The sequence below is a fragment of the Rhagoletis pomonella genome, unplaced genomic scaffold, assembly GCF_013731165.1.
Source record: "Rhagoletis pomonella isolate Grant_MI unplaced genomic scaffold, Rhpom_1.0 Rhpom_scaffold_00014, whole genome shotgun sequence".
Classification (NCBI taxonomy): Eukaryota; Metazoa; Arthropoda; class Insecta; order Diptera; family Tephritidae; genus Rhagoletis; species Rhagoletis pomonella.
Window position 1 is genome coordinate 16,314,265 of NW_023458568.1, and position 16,810 is coordinate 16,331,074.

The following is a 16,810-nucleotide window of genomic DNA, read 5'->3' on the forward strand; positions in this document are numbered from 1 at the left end:
ACACAACACAACACAACACAACACAACACAACACAACACAACACAACCCAACACAACACAACATAAGACAATACAACACCAACACCAACACCAAAACCAACACCAACACATCTTTATCTTCATTTGCTTCTTCAGCTACATAATCACCCACACCTTCGCTATTATATTAAGTGTTTAAATTTACATTGCTCTTTGTCTTTATATTTAGGTTTCTTTACTTTTATTTTAATCTTTGCCTTTATCCCTTTCTTCTTCTCCATATTTAACCTTAACTTCTTCCTTGTATTAGTCGTAATCTATTCATGTACATACATAAATCTTATTCCTAAACTGCTGCTTAAAACGTTTCCTTAATTCGGTATGAATATTAAAGCATACATTTAGGAGGCATTTCCGGCCCAACCATGTACATGAATGGCATTGGTATTGGTGTCAGTTTTGAATTGATTTTTTCGCTTTATTTTAATCTAATTTGAAATTTGAAAAAATGTCTGCACATCAGCATCAAAATACCTTTCTAATGATATACATATACTTATTACCTTAGATGTATAGTTTAGCCGTAAAAGGGGCGTAAAGAAAACATGATTGCCTATTTATGTATAAGATATGTTCCGCTTAACTAGGTTTGAACCTGGACGCTCTGATCGCAACCAGTGTTGCCATTTTGGTGCTTTTGGATCTAGATTTAGCTCTTCATTTTTATTTTTAGCTCCGAAAGTTGGGCTTTAGCTCCTAGCTCTTTTTTTAGCTCTTTTCAAAATTATCTAGCACTTTTTTAGCTCCAGAAAGTTTTAGTTGTGTTTGGTAATATATTAAAATTACAAGTGTTGACAAAAATTTATTTGGCTTTGGCGATCTCAGGCTATTTTCGATACCTTCATATTATTCTATTTCGATTAATACTTAGAAAACTTCCATTCCTAATGCAAATGGCGCGCAAGCAAATTGAAAATGGGCAAATAAGTCAATTAATTTATGCAACGTGCGCAGGAGCACACAAACTATACCGGACAGTAATTCGAGCTCCGATAAGCTCAGACGGTGTATTCTCTCTCAGGTGGCCACGGTAGAAAAGTAAACCCAAAACTTAAGCATTTATAAAATTACAAATTTCGAAATTCAGGGGAAAAACATACATTTGTATCCAAGGGAAAATACAGACTGCATGGATCTAGGTAAATGAATTCAAAAATTAATTAGAAGAAAATTGTTTTTCTGAACGCGCGGATTTTGTTTTTTCTTACCAATTTTACATTTAAGGAGAGAAGGAAGTAAAACTTAAGAAAAAAAATTTCGAAAAAATTATTCGTAACCCGAGTTTTTATGGTCAATTCAAATATCTGAAATAGCAGATTTCAACAGTTTGTAAAGTATTTTTAGTTCATTGTCTAGTTTATATAAGTATGTGCATACATTTAAGTGTTATAACGAATTCGAAATATATACACCTTATCTTGATTTAAAAGTTTTTTTTTCCAACACTTAAACTTATAAAATTCGTTGTTCTTATTTAAATTGCGCAAAATGTGAAAACAACCTTACGTCAATAAATGCTCAACTTTAAAAAAAAAATCTAGATCTTCATTTTAGCTACTATTAGTATTATTTAGCTCTTTTTAGCTCCTTTTTTCGGCCGTTTTAGCTCCGAACGAAATGTTTCTCTGGCAACACTGGTCGCAACGAATTGTACTAGCAGGCATCTTTGCGCACTCAGCTACCGGCACAACATGTAACTGTGCTTTCAAATGTTGGTTTTGATTCAAGCCAAATTACGCGACTGGTACATTTGTTCAAATTTGTTTTTGCCATTTACAGAGTGGCGTTGTTTGGAAATTTTATTATTGGGCTGAAATCATTCTCTATAAAAATTTATGGACAACACCACCCTGTGACCGGTCGAACAAACTTATGTTTAAGTTGGTTTAAAAAAATACTTTTTCTGTTCAAAAATATCGAATGGCTAACATGGAAAAATGACGCTGTTTGAAAAAACCATGTTACTTTTTTCTTAGTGTAAATCGTCCCAAAAATAGATACTTTAAATTTAGTTGTTCGAAAACTTCCATGCTTTCTAAATGTGAATTGTATATAAATCAGCTTTAAAAAATTCCAATGTTTATAAATAAGATAGTTTTAGGACAATCATGAGCACTTTATATATATAAAAACGTTAAGATGAAGTATACACATATTGTAGTACCTATCGCCACTTGACACGAATTAAGGACGCGAGAGTGTTTTGATGGCAAAAAAGGACTTCTGAAAAAAAAATTTACAAAACTTCGGCGAAGAAAGATGCGTAAAAATAGACTTAGTATCATTCCCCAAAAACTCTTTGGAAAACTGTTACACCCTCGAACATAGTTAGTTGACAGCAAAAATAAGTTTACGCGTCTTTCTTCTCCGTTAACTATGTTAAGAGTCTTTCTTCGACGAAGTTTTTTTGCGGTCAACTTTTGAGCTCGCATTGTTTTTCGTGTCTAGTGACGATATGTACATATGTACATAAGATACATAAGTTTTCTAAAACAAATTACAAAGAAATGTTCGCTCTCACAAAATAAAACATCTCAGCATAAAAAAAAAACACAGGATTATGATGGTATGATTTTTAATCCTGAATTTACTGATCTTCAATATGTATTTAAGTCAACTTCAAAAAATTCAATTGTTTATAGCTATCTTTATGATAATCATGGGCACCTTACATATGGAAATATTAAGGCCGTTTTTTATATATTATATGTATATACATACATATGTATATAGTTCATTTAGAGAACCTAAAGAACCTAAAGAATGCCTCATATACATATATGCATATATGTATGTATATGTATTAAAGCAGTAAGCGTACAAACATTTGGTGGACCACTACCTAAAATTAAATACTTATACAATATCTACCTTTGCTACAAATTGTATTCTAAATATACCTAACAAAACATCGCTTGTATCACTAAATCTTACATAATAAAAATACATATCTTTGTGTTTGCTGCTGTTCCGATTTAGAAATGTCTTTAAAATACTATATAGCCCTATTTATACTTGAACAAATCTTTAGAAGTTACTTATACATATATACCTACAAACATAGAGTGCATAGAAACATACATTTATTCACATTGAAATACTTTGTGTACATAGTTTTATTTTTACGGACAACGAATTATGTCCAATTTGAATTTACATCACTCCGTAGCTGCATTATTTGATTGGGTGGAGCTCGTGTATCTCATTCCAGTACTGCTGTGTCATGACGCGTCGACGTGTTGACGCGCTAGCTCCACCGCTGTTGCGGCAATATTCGGACACTGTTAATGAGAAATTTTAACAGAGAATGAATTAGTGGCAGATTTACTGGCAATCATTTTCATATTTGCATTTACAACAATCACTATGTTTTGTCTCCCCACACGCTTCAATGGGACTAGTTTAATTCAATTTTATTGATAGAATAGTTCTGAAATGTTTGTGCAAAGTTTCAGATCGAGCAATCGATTCGATTGCAAAACCGCCTATCTTAGGACACTCAAATTTTACAGGAGCGCGAAAAAACGGGTTTTCTTTGAAGGCATTGCCTTGATAGGCGGTATTTTCTCTAGCTTTTATTTTACAAATCTGTTGTTTTAATAACGATTTTGCGATTCTTATGCATGTCATGCAATGTCATATTTTTCACATTCGCGAATGCGAATGCGAATGTTAGGAATAACATTAAAAAAGCTATAATCAACTTAAGTCATCGTTTTTATTACTTAAAAATTTTATAAATTATTAGAACATTGAACGAGTGCTTAACCTATCAGTGTTTTAATCTAGTAGTCAAAGTTCAATAGGGGCATATTATATTTAAACAAGTAAGAAAGTTTGGGCGGAGCCGAACATTAAATATCCGGCGCAAGTATTAAATATATGTTTTCCACCTTTCCGAAAACTACCACTACATTGTAAGCCGGGGTGCTTTTACCCCTATTTTAAACATCTTCGATAGAACGTTCAGTTAGACATAATGAGATAAACTTATATAGTCATATGTGGGCAAACAATGTTACTTCTTTTCAAGGGATTGTTTTTAGTATCAATTTTGAGTAAATTAGCGTCCTTAAATTTCGAAATATTGAAGTTTCAAGCATTTCTGAAATTTACCTTTATATGAAAAGCCGCCGTAATTTTAGTCCGATTTCAATAATTTTCAACGTTATGCTTTTGTCTGGATAGCACAATAACCATACCGAGTTTGGTACAAATTGGTACGACGGTTGCCGAGATACATATATCTGATCATAAGTGGGAGGTGCAGCGCCCATTTTCCAAAATTTTACCATAAATGCATTTCCTGGTAAAGAATTGTTGCAAGCATCAATTTTGAATAAATTAGCTTTAATATTTACTGATTTATCGAGTATTTCGTATTTCTCTAAATTACCCTTATATGGGATGTGGACGTGGTTACTGTCCGATTTTAAAATTTTTCGGTCATTTGGTATGGTGTATCAAGGCCAACTGTGCCAAGTTTTGAAGAAATTGGTGCAACGGCTACCAAGATATACACATGTGGCCACGCCCATTTTCCAAAAATTGATAATATTGTTATTTTTCGTCTAAAAGTTGATTGTAAATATCAATTTTGAGTGAATAATCTTCAGTAATTACTAAAATATCGCAGTTTTCATATTTCTGAAAATTACCGTTATATGGGAGGTCGGCGTGGTTATTGTACGATTTTGCCCATTTTCAATACCATCTGTCCTACGCCCGAAAGAAGTGCACATACCAAGTTTCGTTAAGATATCTCAATTTTTACTCGAGTTATCGTGTGCACAGACGGACGGACGGACGGACGGACAGACAGTCACCGCTTAATCGATTTCTCTTTTCATTCTGATCATTTATGTATACATTTGTTTATATCTATCTCGATTCGTTTTGCCTGTTACAAACAACCGTTATGTGCACAAGTGCGCTCGGGTATAAAAAGTTCTGAAAGGGGCGAATGCAAAGTCGAATGGTTAAAAATTGTTCACATCAATGCTTAGATACATTGCAATAAAATATGTATGTACATATGTATGTATGTATACGCCCACAAACTTTTATTTGAATTATGTATAGACTTGTAAGGTTTCATGGGTTTCAAGAATTTACTGCCTTTTTACCTCCTGCACGGCATCAAAATGCCATTAGGCCACTAACTAATAAAAAGTGGGTTCGAAAACTCTCATTACAGTATTGCAATATGCTGAACTGAATTGAAGTACCATCTTGCCAAAAAAAATAGAGCTAAAGGACATCAAATTTTTTTATGTTTTACTTAAATATTGGTCCGCTCCTTGTCTTAATATTTACACAATTTTCATTTGCTATTTTTATACCCGGATTTACTTCAGTCTTATTTTCATTTGTAGTAGGTATGTGCATACGCATATCTCTGTATGTGCCAGTGTTGGCATTTTTGATACAATTTCGTTTGCAATATACTTTACGTTTTAGTACAGTTTTGTGATGAATACTAAAAATATATAGATCTGAAAATTCACAGCGGGATTTTTTTTTTATTCTTTTATTGTTTTCGCCTTTTCGTTTTTGCCTTTGTAAGTTTTGAAAAAATGTCTTCAACGGAGCATTATAACATAGCACATATGTATATAGATATGATTATCCAATTAGTTTTTAGAGACAGCTATCAGCTTCACAGTCCTAGGAAAATTTTGGAAAAACATTTTCGATTGTAAGTCTTATTAAAAGAAAATGTATAAATCAGCTTCATTTAGAATCAATGCCTTCGTTAATTAAGATAAATGATTTTCTTAAATATCATAACTTTACGACACTCACATATTGACAAGGTTTGACTTTTTATTTTTTAATTTTAATAATTTGTTTATAAAAGTATAGTTTATTCCTTAAAAAAAAAATCTACAAACTTTCGTAAAGATTTCGAGCTTCTTATTTATTTTTTTTTTATATTTTGCAGTTTTGTCGCCCATTCAATTTCAGTATAATAAAGTGCATGTTTAAAGTAGTTGGAACTTGCCGTTGATTTTTGGCGTTTTTTTTTTGTTGCTGATGTCAGTCGTTTTCTTCCATATCATATCTAAGTATGCGGCAAGACGCAGCTACTTTAAACTTGCACTTTGTTACATTAAAATAGAATGGGGTACAAAACTACGTACTCAAAATATTTGTAGGAAATCTAATTAAAAAGCTGGAAATTTTTATGAAAGTTTGTTGTTTTTTTTTAATGTTGCACAAGGATTGAAGCTTGGATTTATACGGTTTTTGTTAAAGTATAAACTGTATTTTTATAAAGATGTAATAAAAATTAAATAACATGAGAATAAATAGTCAAATCTTGTCAATATATGAGGGTCATAAAGTTTTGATAAGCACTTGAAATGCTGTTAAAATATCACGTTTTAGTCCCCAATTCAAATGTCTCTTTTATCCATTAACAATAACCTAAAACAGCTTTTTGTTCAGAAGTGTACCTGTAAATATGTGCATAGACATTTTTGTTAAAAGTGTAAAATATGTACGGACATAATCTTTCCCATGAATACCATCAAATCATTGGCCTTGAAGGGAATGTATGTATGTATGCACGTACTAATAAAATATCTTAGCAAAATTAAAAAGTCGATACAATTTACAGTCGAAAAGTACAGTTTTTATATAGATTTCGTACTGAAGGAACAATTTCATTTCCCAACACTGGTATGTGCTTGTACATGCATAAATGTAGAGAAAGCTTTTCACTTGATTGTACGATCCCTTTATTTTATTTGTCCTTTACTCCTCGAGCTCTTCGGCACTGCATCAGGGATGAAAATGGAAATTTCAGATTGTACCTAATATCATAAAATAAATGCACCTAAATGAGACAGATTGTACCTAAAAAAAGTTACATCATTCGTATGTAATTTTTTAATAATATTTTTTAAAATATGAATAAAAAGGTGGATTTACTTTAAACTTGATTAGCTTTTTTTAACAGAGCTTATATCTACATCCAGAGTATAGTCTAATGGGAATCGGAGAAGCTTTGTTTTTGCCTAATTTTGACTAATGAAAAATATTGGCGAAATAGACCAAAAATACACTTTGCGAAGTTTACTTTTTTCCAGCTTTTTATAAAACAACTGGAAAAGTCTGCTAACTTATCCGATTCCCTTTAATAGCTGCAGCAAGCCTAGAGAAAATAATAGGAATTGCCGTAAGTATATTCGAAAGCAGTTTAAATATATTCCAGAAATCAAATAGCGAATATGGGTCAAATAGCTATTGCCTCAATTTGAGGCCCTCAACTACAGAAAATATGAAATTTGAATTTGAATAAAATTAATAGAAAAGTTAAAAAATGTTATCATAAGCGGGGAACTTTAGCTTTTATGGTTTCAATAGATTAAAAAATGCATTCCAACAATTGCAAAGGTAGAGCGTTCGTAGATTTCACACCGTCATTCGAGAGGGGAGTAAATCGGTCAAGGGCGCAATGGCGTTTTATGGAAGAAATTAATTCCAATTTCGATTATAATAAATATAACAAAAATTACGAATTTTAGGATATCTAAGTAAAGTGTTAATTTTTCATAGTGGCTGTTCTAAATGCAATGTAAAATGTTTAAGAGAATTCTTAATATGATTTTGTTAATTCCTTCCTTCCGAAAAAGGTACAATGCAATGTAAAATGTTTAAGAGAATACTTAATATGATTTTGTTAATTTCTTCCTTCGGAAAAAGGTACAATTGTACCTACTTCTTTATCCTTGCACTGCATTACTCTTAGGGAATGTCGAAAGAGGAGCCAAAATGTTCACGAGCGACATGCCCTTTATATTTTATTTACGGCGGAAAACAGTTGTAAACATGAAAAATATTTAATTATCCCTTTGTTTCTGTGCAAACACATCTAAATGCAGCAAGCAGAAGTCTCCAGGCGTCTCTGAGATCTGAGCGAAGGATACATTTTTAAATGTCAACCGCATTGTTCTTCAAACAACTGCCGAATCAAAGTTTATTCTGAAAAAAATGGGAGCAATCAAAGTCCTAATTGCATGAAACAAAAACATATGAAATTATCTTATGCAAATATGTAAATATACAGTAGCGGCCACCTTAATCCCGAGACTGATTGCTTTGTTGCTTTTAATATAAATATAGTTCATCCTGCAACAATCAAGGATGTAAAGTATGTGTAAAATTTTTATTACGCATTTTAAGATAAATTTAGGTATGTAGTATTGTACTTTATTGAATTTTGGTAGATAACGTGCAAAGGCCTCTGTGAATTAAGGTAACGATATGTACAAATATACACGAGGGAGGCTGAAAATTTTCAGCCAATGGTATTAAAACTGCTGATAGAAATGTATAAACATTTTATTTTTCTATATAATCTCCCTCTACTTCAATGTACTCCTTACATTTATCAAAAACGGCTTTTAACCTACTGAAAAATATTCGCCGTCTTTGTCTTCGAAATACTCGCCTACCGTCGCCATAATTTTTCTTCACTCGAAAATCTTCGTCCTCGAAGATTTATCTTCAAATTAGAGAACAGGAAGAAATCGCTGGCGGCGGTTGTGGTTAGTAATGCGAGCAGCCATTCCGCAGGGCCTGGAAGCCCAGTTTCCGACCAACATAAAAAAATGAAAATAGAAAGGTTTTTCTAATAGAGGTCGCCCCTCGCCAGGCAATAGCCAACGCCCGAGTATATTTCTGCCACGAAAAACAGCTTCTCATAAAAATACAATCGCCGTTCGGAGTCGGCGTAAAACTGTGGGTCCCTCCTCTTTGTGTGACAACATCAGACGCACGCCGCAAATCGGAGGAGAAGCTCGGCCAAACACTAATACAGGGCTGGCGAACCTAAGGCATACGTGCCATTGATGGCACGCAACAAAATAACCTGGGCACGGTATTAATTGAGGACCGAATGCCTCAATTACTAGCAGTAGTTACTACATAATCGAAACAGTTTCTTTTTACAAGCTTTTATTTAACTTGCTCTGTATGTATGTATATATGTATGTATGCATGGGCGTAGCCAGGTAGGGGCAATTTTTGCCTAGATATTCAAAAATACTACCACGAAATGCTTGCTTGATAATTTCGGCCCCCCTGAATTTCAAGGTTTTTCCTATATATATACTGTATAACAAATTATACTCCCAACGCTAACTAAATAATTAGTAAATTGATATGAAAAGTAGATATGTGGATCATCCGGTTCTGTATCAAGTTATTATCTCTAACTTCAAAGCACTTCCATTTTAAAAGGGTAAAAACCTGGCTGCAGTCGACAATGAGCAAAAATTTATTGAACGGAAACTATAAATAAATTTATAGTTCAATTGTTTATTACTTTGTCTTTAGGTTTGTGTCTTTACTAAGCGGTTGGGTGAACAGCCAAGACGTTTACTTCTAAAGTGTGACAAAACAAAATCAAGTAATATATTTAGCATAAATAAATATACCAGCCTAAAAAATCTGCGTACTCAAAATGTTCAATACGCCCTCATACTTATACATACATACATATGTATGTATATCATTTAACGTTTTGTCCGGCTATTTGGTTTATTATACAGGTATGTAGAGCGAATTTAAAAAAATTCATCAGGGTTTAGTTGAGATATTCGTTTTTGGCCACTATGTTTTGTACATTTCCCAGTACTGCAAAGCTTTTGACGGCCATTCACCTGGGAGTGGCCAGAAGTGATTCGTGTGCTTACGGTTCAAATCGCAGCTAACTACGTCCGGATATTTATATCCATGAATACTCTGGGTAGCGACCGAACGCTAGTTTGGGAGCGAGGTAAAGTGGGAGGGCGTAACACCCCGCGTGCGCTGGGGATTAATCGGGATGGTGCCTCTGCCCGGCTGGTTGAAGTCCTAGGGAAAATAAAGGCTGACATCAGCTCCCTCCACGAAATGCGATGGACGGGGCGAGGAAGGTAAGCGTGAGCCTTGCGACGTCTACTACAGTTGCCACGTAAAGGAGTGCAATTCGGTGTTGGATTTGTGGTGGGAGAGAGACCGGCGTTCACTCTAGTGGACGAAAGTCTAGCCACAATCCGCATCAAAGCGAGATTCTTCAACATCTCATTCACATGTGCCAATTCCCCGATGGAAGAGAAGGACGAGGCATCCAAGGCTCTCTTAGCTTAGAGCGTACATATTAGCGCTGCCCCCGACACGTATAAAAATCGTGCTTGGCCATTTAAATGCCAAGGTGGGCAACGAAGGGATCTTTGGTGCCAGTGTCGAAAAAATCAGCCTCCACATAGAAACGGCGGGCTGAGGATGATCCACTTCGCCGGGGCCCGAATCTTGGCAGTATGTATTTCTGGGTTCTAGCATAAAAACATCCATCAAGCTATTCTCATTTTCGTTGTTGGTGTTTCCGACAGGGTAGGAGTGTGATGTATTGTGGAACGATTTTCCGTCGTCCCTTGTCAAATTTGGTTTGGAGACAAACCGGTTTCGGCGTTGTTCCATCTTCAGTGTCATTTTTCGTTCTCTCAAGCTACATGGATGTCTCCACATCGAAAAACGGGAAACCAAATCGAGCATGTTGTGATAGACGGAAGACATGCTTCCATGTTTTAGATGTACATACGTACACTCCGAGGGCCAAACATCGACTCGCACTACTATATTGATGCATCCAATATACGACCTAACCTCGGAGAAGCAAAAAAAGGGCCCCCAACAATGCAGGGAAAGTTCAACGTCGAAAAGCTGCAATCAAAACAGACGGCCAATGGATTCGGCGCTCGACCCTCACACCTGCTGTGAGAGAGCACTCTTCAACAAACCGACTTGCGCGAGCAGTGGAACCACATTTCCCGCTAATTACTGGTACGATCACGAGTGTGAGAAAATGCTTGAAATGCTGTCTGACAGAAAAAACACCCGAAATTTTTAGCAGAGAGTTGAGCGACTTACGGAAGGTTTCAAGACTCTTGTATGAACAACCGTGGCGACCTAGTGACCGATGTCCAGAACGTACTCAGATTATGGAGGGAACACTTTTCGACCCTTTTGAATAGCGGAAGCACTTCGAGGTCCCAGTCGATGACGATGGAGTCGATATCCCAGCGCCTGACTATGAAGAAAAGTGCCAAAGCTGTTTGAGCTGACGGCCTGTCAGCTGAGCTATTTAATTACGATGGCAAGGAGGTAATAAGGTGCATGCCCGACGACTGGAATTCAAGTGCGCTCTGCCCAATCCACAAGAAAGGCGACCATGCGTACCAACTACCGCGGGATCAACCTTCTAAGCATAGGTTGCAAGGTCTTATCGAATGTATTGTCTACCATAGACCAGGTATTCACAGTACGCCGAATCTTGGAAAAGACCCGCGAGAAAATGATCCGCACTCACCACCTATTTGTCGACCTTAAAGCCGCTTTCGACAGTACTTAAAGGTATATGCCGCTATGTCTGTCATACGCCTGTGAAAAATGACGTTGAGTAATACCACCAGCTCTGCTCTGTTGCCTTTGGCCACCAGACGGGGTTTCAGACAGGGCGGCTCTCTTTCATGTGGCTTCTTTAATCTGATGTTGGAGAAGATAATAAGATCTTCAGAACTGAACCGCTTAGGAACAATTTACTACAAGAGCGTACAATTGCTGGCTTATGCCGATGACACTGACATCATCGGTAAGAAAAACCGCGAAGTCTGTCCTGACTTTTCCAAGTTGGACAAGGAAGCAAAGCGAATGGGTCTGGTGGTAAACGACGACAAGACGAAGTATCTCCTGTCATCAAACAAACAATCAGCACATTCGCGCCTGGCACCCACGTCACTTTTGACAGTTATAATTTCGAGGAAGTAGAGAATTTCGTTTACTTGGGAACCAGCATTAACACCTGTAATAATGTCAGCATGGAAATCCAACGCAGAATCGCTCTTGCCAACAAGTGCTGCTTTGGACTGAGTAGGCAATTCAGGAGTAAAGTCCTCTCTCGACGTACGAAAACCACACTATAAATCACTCATCATGCCCGTGCTGGTATGTGGCGTATTAAAATACAGCGGCTCAACTGGCTTGATCATGTCGTTCGAATGGACACCGACGCCCCAGCTCTGAAAGTATTCTGGCTTCACTTGGCATTTCTAATAGGCGTCAGTTGGTCAAAATCGCTTTGACGGTTACAGCGCCAAAAAGGAAGAAGAGGAAGAGAATAGATCTATAACCTTATCAGTCACACAGTGTTATAATCCCGACGAAATCCTTGACGGTGGTACCGGGAGGGGAACGGTACATGACGGTAGGAATTTTAGTTTGGGTTAAAGTCTCACACGGAAGGGGTTAGGCTTTCCATGCTTCCTCCTCGTAAAATAAACATGCTCAGTAAAAAGTTAACAATTTAAATCGACGAATAGTTTTATATCAACTTTTGTGAACTTCTGTTTATTTGTTTTTTGTACAACATATTTACCTTTATTGGTTACAATAATTTTAAGCTATAATAAAAAAAATTTTAGTACATAAGTAAGTTATTGGTTTTGAATTTTTTATTTTGTATGGGCCCCCCCTAAATTTCGTTCTGGCTACGCCCATGTATGTATGCATGTTTCTTAAGGGCAAATTGTGCAATCAATTATTGACCAACTTCCCGATGACCTAGAGACTTGAAACTTCAAAGCTTGCACAGAACCCGATGACAATGCAATATGACAGATGAGTTAATCCGGTAGGTGGCGCAGGAGTTGAGATATTTGAGAACCCCTCATTTATAGTCCGATTTGGTTTATATTTAGAAGGTATACATATTAACTACAAGAAAAGGAATAACTCCACTAGAGATTTTGCCGATTGGTGGCGCACGAGTCGATATATTTGTTAAACCAGTATTTATTGTCCGATTTCGTTCATATTTAGAAAGCTTGTTTTAAAAATATTTGTTTTTACTATTAACTTATTTCGTTTAAATTGCCAGATACCGTGTAAAAAGTAAGAGCCAGATTCGGATATCCGGTAGACTGCTGCCCTTAATAAATTTCACAAAATTGTTATATTCGATTTTTTTGTTTAGCGACCTACATACTTATGGCCACATTATCTGCTTTTTCGAGCTGAACTATCCAATACGTACTTAAGAACACAAAATTTCCCCTCTGAAAACCAAGTTATAAAATAAAGGGTGAACACACCAAAACTGCGACACTTTGGGAAGCTTATAACTTACACAAAACGAATTCAATATTTTGAAATTCAAATACCATAAGCTGACCACATAACCTTAGTTGGACGTAGAAGAAATTTCATTTGAATTCGATTCCTAGTTGAGTTAAAAATGGCAACCGAGTTAGAAACGAGACAAACCATTTTGCACGAGTTTATAAATGATCCGGCCTTAAGTACACGTAAAATTGCTAAAAAATTAAAGATTGCACTATTCGACAGTTTGCAGGGTTTTAATCGGTACAAATAAGGCCTGGCAGTTACGGGAAAACCAGGGAGCGTGGGTTAGCATGGTCAAAGTGATAAAAACAGTGCTCGGAAGGTCCTCAGTGCGTTTTCGCGAAATCCGAAGATTTTGTCGCGTTATGTTGCAAAATCCGTACGCAGATCGCAGTTTTTCGTACAAGAGGTAAAGCTTCATTGAGATGTTCTACAGCTCAAACAGCGCCAGACCGAGGCGCAAAGTAGAATGTTACAGCGAAATCCCGCATTCGGAAGTTGTATGAATTCTAAATTAAAAAATACAACTGCATTGTTATGGACTACGAAACCTACTGCTATAAAAATTCAAAATATATTGCAGGTCAAGATTTTTATACTGGCGCAAGTCGTCAAGATGCCCCTGAAAGTTGTAAGCTGAAAATGAAGTCCAAATTTCCAAAAAACCACATGGTTTGGCAAGCTATTTGATCCTGTGGCCGTAAGAGCAGCCCTTTTTTCCCATCCGGGACAATGAATGATCAAGTTTATCGGGATGAGTGCCTCAAAAGGCGTCTTCTGTCATTTATCAACAGATAAGGAGTAGGCCACTGTTCTAGGCGGACGTGGGAACCTGCCACTATGCCAAGGACACATTACCGTGGTATAATGCAAATAACATCAATTTTGTACCTCACGACTGCAATCCACCCAATAGCCCAGAGCCACGTCCTATTGGGGAATATTGGTCAATTGTCAAAGAAATCTTGCAGAAAACAGGTGAAACAGTAAAAAATATTGAAGAGTGCAAAACAAAGTAGTTGTGCGCATCGCGTAAAGTCGATGATGCAGTCGTGCAGAACATGATGGCGCGTGTACGATGAAAATACCGATTACTTGCATATAGAACAAATAATAACTAATATTTTAACATTTTAATAACATCTAAACTTCCAAGTTATATAATACAAAAAAAAATAATTTCAAAGCCTGCTAGTTTGTTTCTGGTAGTAATTTCTAAGTGTCGCAGTTTTGGTGTGTTCACCCTTTAATCCTGTATTAAAAAAATACAACCCGGATTTACCGATAATTTCTGGTAAAGAGAGGAGAAACGTCAAAGGAAAAAGACAAGTACCGAGCAAAGATCGCGAATACTTAAAAGTATCGAAGAGCTAAAAAGTTTTCTATGTAAAAACTTTTTTAAGCGTTGCACAAAAATTTCGATCTTTCAATTACATAGAAAAATTAAAAAAAAATTGCCACTAAATACTGGGTACGAAAATTATCTTCTATGATATACAATATGAATGTCTTGTAAATGAATATAGCGCTCATTTACTTCAATACTGTCATAACTGAAAAAACTGAAACTGAATTTAGTGCATATACTGCCATAACAAGGATTAATATAAATACATTTTGTCCTAGTGAGCTACTGATAATTGGTACAGCTATGAAATTTTTACACAACATAGAATTATATTTCATTTTCCAAGAAAAGTCAAAACCTTTAAAATAATTGCTTCTAAAGACTTTAAATATGATTTGTGCTTATTGCAAGTTTATTTCAAAAACTTCATTCGAAAACCTTGTTAAATCATATTTCAGCAGTGTCTAGTATATATATACAAATAGGAAGAGGTCATAAAAGCAAATCAATCTGATTTTTGTTTACTTTTCACGTTTGCCTTAAAAATACTTCGAAGTACGAGTATTATCGATACTTTTTTGAAAGTATGAGTACTGGCATCGATTCTTCTTTAAAGTATTCTAAACGAGTACAAGTTCTATCTCTACAATTAACGCCGCTAAGAAAAAACGCATAGTTGAGCGCACTTGTGCACAAGGGTATATTAACTTTCTTCGCATAACGGTTGTTTGTAACAGCCAAAACGAATCGGACACATGTATACATAAATGAATGTCTGTCCGTCCGTCCGTCTGTCCGTGTACACGATAACTCGAGCAAAAATTTAGATATCGCAACGAAGGTATGTATGTTGCCCTTTATCCAAAGTAGGTTGGTATTGAAAATGCGCGAAATCGAAATGTTACCACGCCCAATTCCCATATAACGGTATTTTCGAAAAATGCAAAAACTGCGATATTTCAGTAAATATTAGATGGAAATTGCTGAAAATTAGTATGTGGAGTAGAATTGTGGTAAAAAATAATATTGTTATGAAATTTTTGGAAAATAGGCGTGACCCCGCCCACTTATGATGAAATGCTCTATCTCAGCAGCCGTTTCACCAATACTGACCAAACTCGGTACGAGGCTTGGGTAGGGTTTAGCTAAGAAATTTGTTCAAAATCTTTGAAATCGGACAATAACCACGCCCACCTGCCATATAACGGTAATTTACAGAAACACGAAAACTCCCACAAATCGGTAACTACTGGAGCTAATTCACTTAAAATCGATGATTGGAATAACCACTTAGGAGAAAATTATAATATTATAAATTTTTGGATAATGGGCGTGGCGCCGCCCACTTATGACCACAAATGTGTATCTCGGTAACCGATTTATCAATGTCCACCAAACTCAGCGCACTTAATAACCTTGGTACGGAAAAGCAATTTGTTGAAAATTATTAAAATCGGACTAAAATTACACCCGCTTCCCGTATAACGGTAAATTTCAGATATACGAAAACTCCGATATTTCAATAACTGAGGACGCTAATTTACTTAAAGTTAATAGTTACAACAATCTCCTAACAATAAATAACACTGCTATAGACTTTTAGGAATTTGGCGTAGCACCGCCCACTTTGTAACTATAACGGTGTACCTCGGTAACCACTTAATCGATTTGTACCTAACTAGGTTCAATTATATCATTAAGTCTAACTCTGCATATTATCGAAAACGTTTGAAATCGGGTAAAGACCCATACTTATCATGCAAAGGTAGCTCAGAGAAAGTTGAAACGACGATATTTGATACCTGCGCCGTGTATATAAAGTTCGGTTTCGCCCGAACTTATACTTCTTTACTTGTTTTATTTTAAAATGTGATGAACATCTAACTATTATCAGGGTTGGGAAAATTGCATTAAATCGAAATGAATTTCCAATTTCACTACCACTATGTGGTTAGTGGTAGCGAATTTCAATTTCACTACCACTATATGGTTAGTGAAAGTGCATTTAAAGTTTCACTAGCACTACATAGTGATAGTGAAATAGAATTTTCAGTATTACTATCTGGTTCAATATCACTGACTAATTACACTAGTTTACAAATTTAGGAAAATTTGGCGATCTATGATTTTAATACCCATTTCCTTACAACAGGTTTGTTCAAAAATTTCTAGCCACTAACTGTATAGTGCGGGGACGGTAAATAACAGTTACTTTTTTTCAACAGCTAAACTTGGCCAGATATTTTTAAGTCG

At 35.8% G+C, this 16,810-nt stretch overlaps 2 protein-coding genes across 2 annotated transcripts in view; one reads left to right on the forward strand and one right to left on the reverse strand.

Annotated features, from left to right (window-relative positions):
- LOC118749276 (protein furry-like) overlaps positions 1-16,810 on the forward strand; it is a 1,083,341-nt gene that overhangs the window by 529,075 nt on the left and 537,456 nt on the right. The window lies entirely within an intron of this gene.
- The window catches only part of LOC118749279, a 136,917-nt gene continuing 123,242 nt past the window's right edge, over positions 3,136-16,810 (reverse strand). The window contains exon 5 of the mRNA XM_036484080.1: positions 3,136-3,320. Within this exon, the coding sequence (XP_036339973.1) occupies positions 3,214-3,320 (107 nt within the window). The 3' untranslated portion in view covers positions 3,136-3,213. The remainder of the gene's footprint in view (positions 3,321-16,810) is intronic.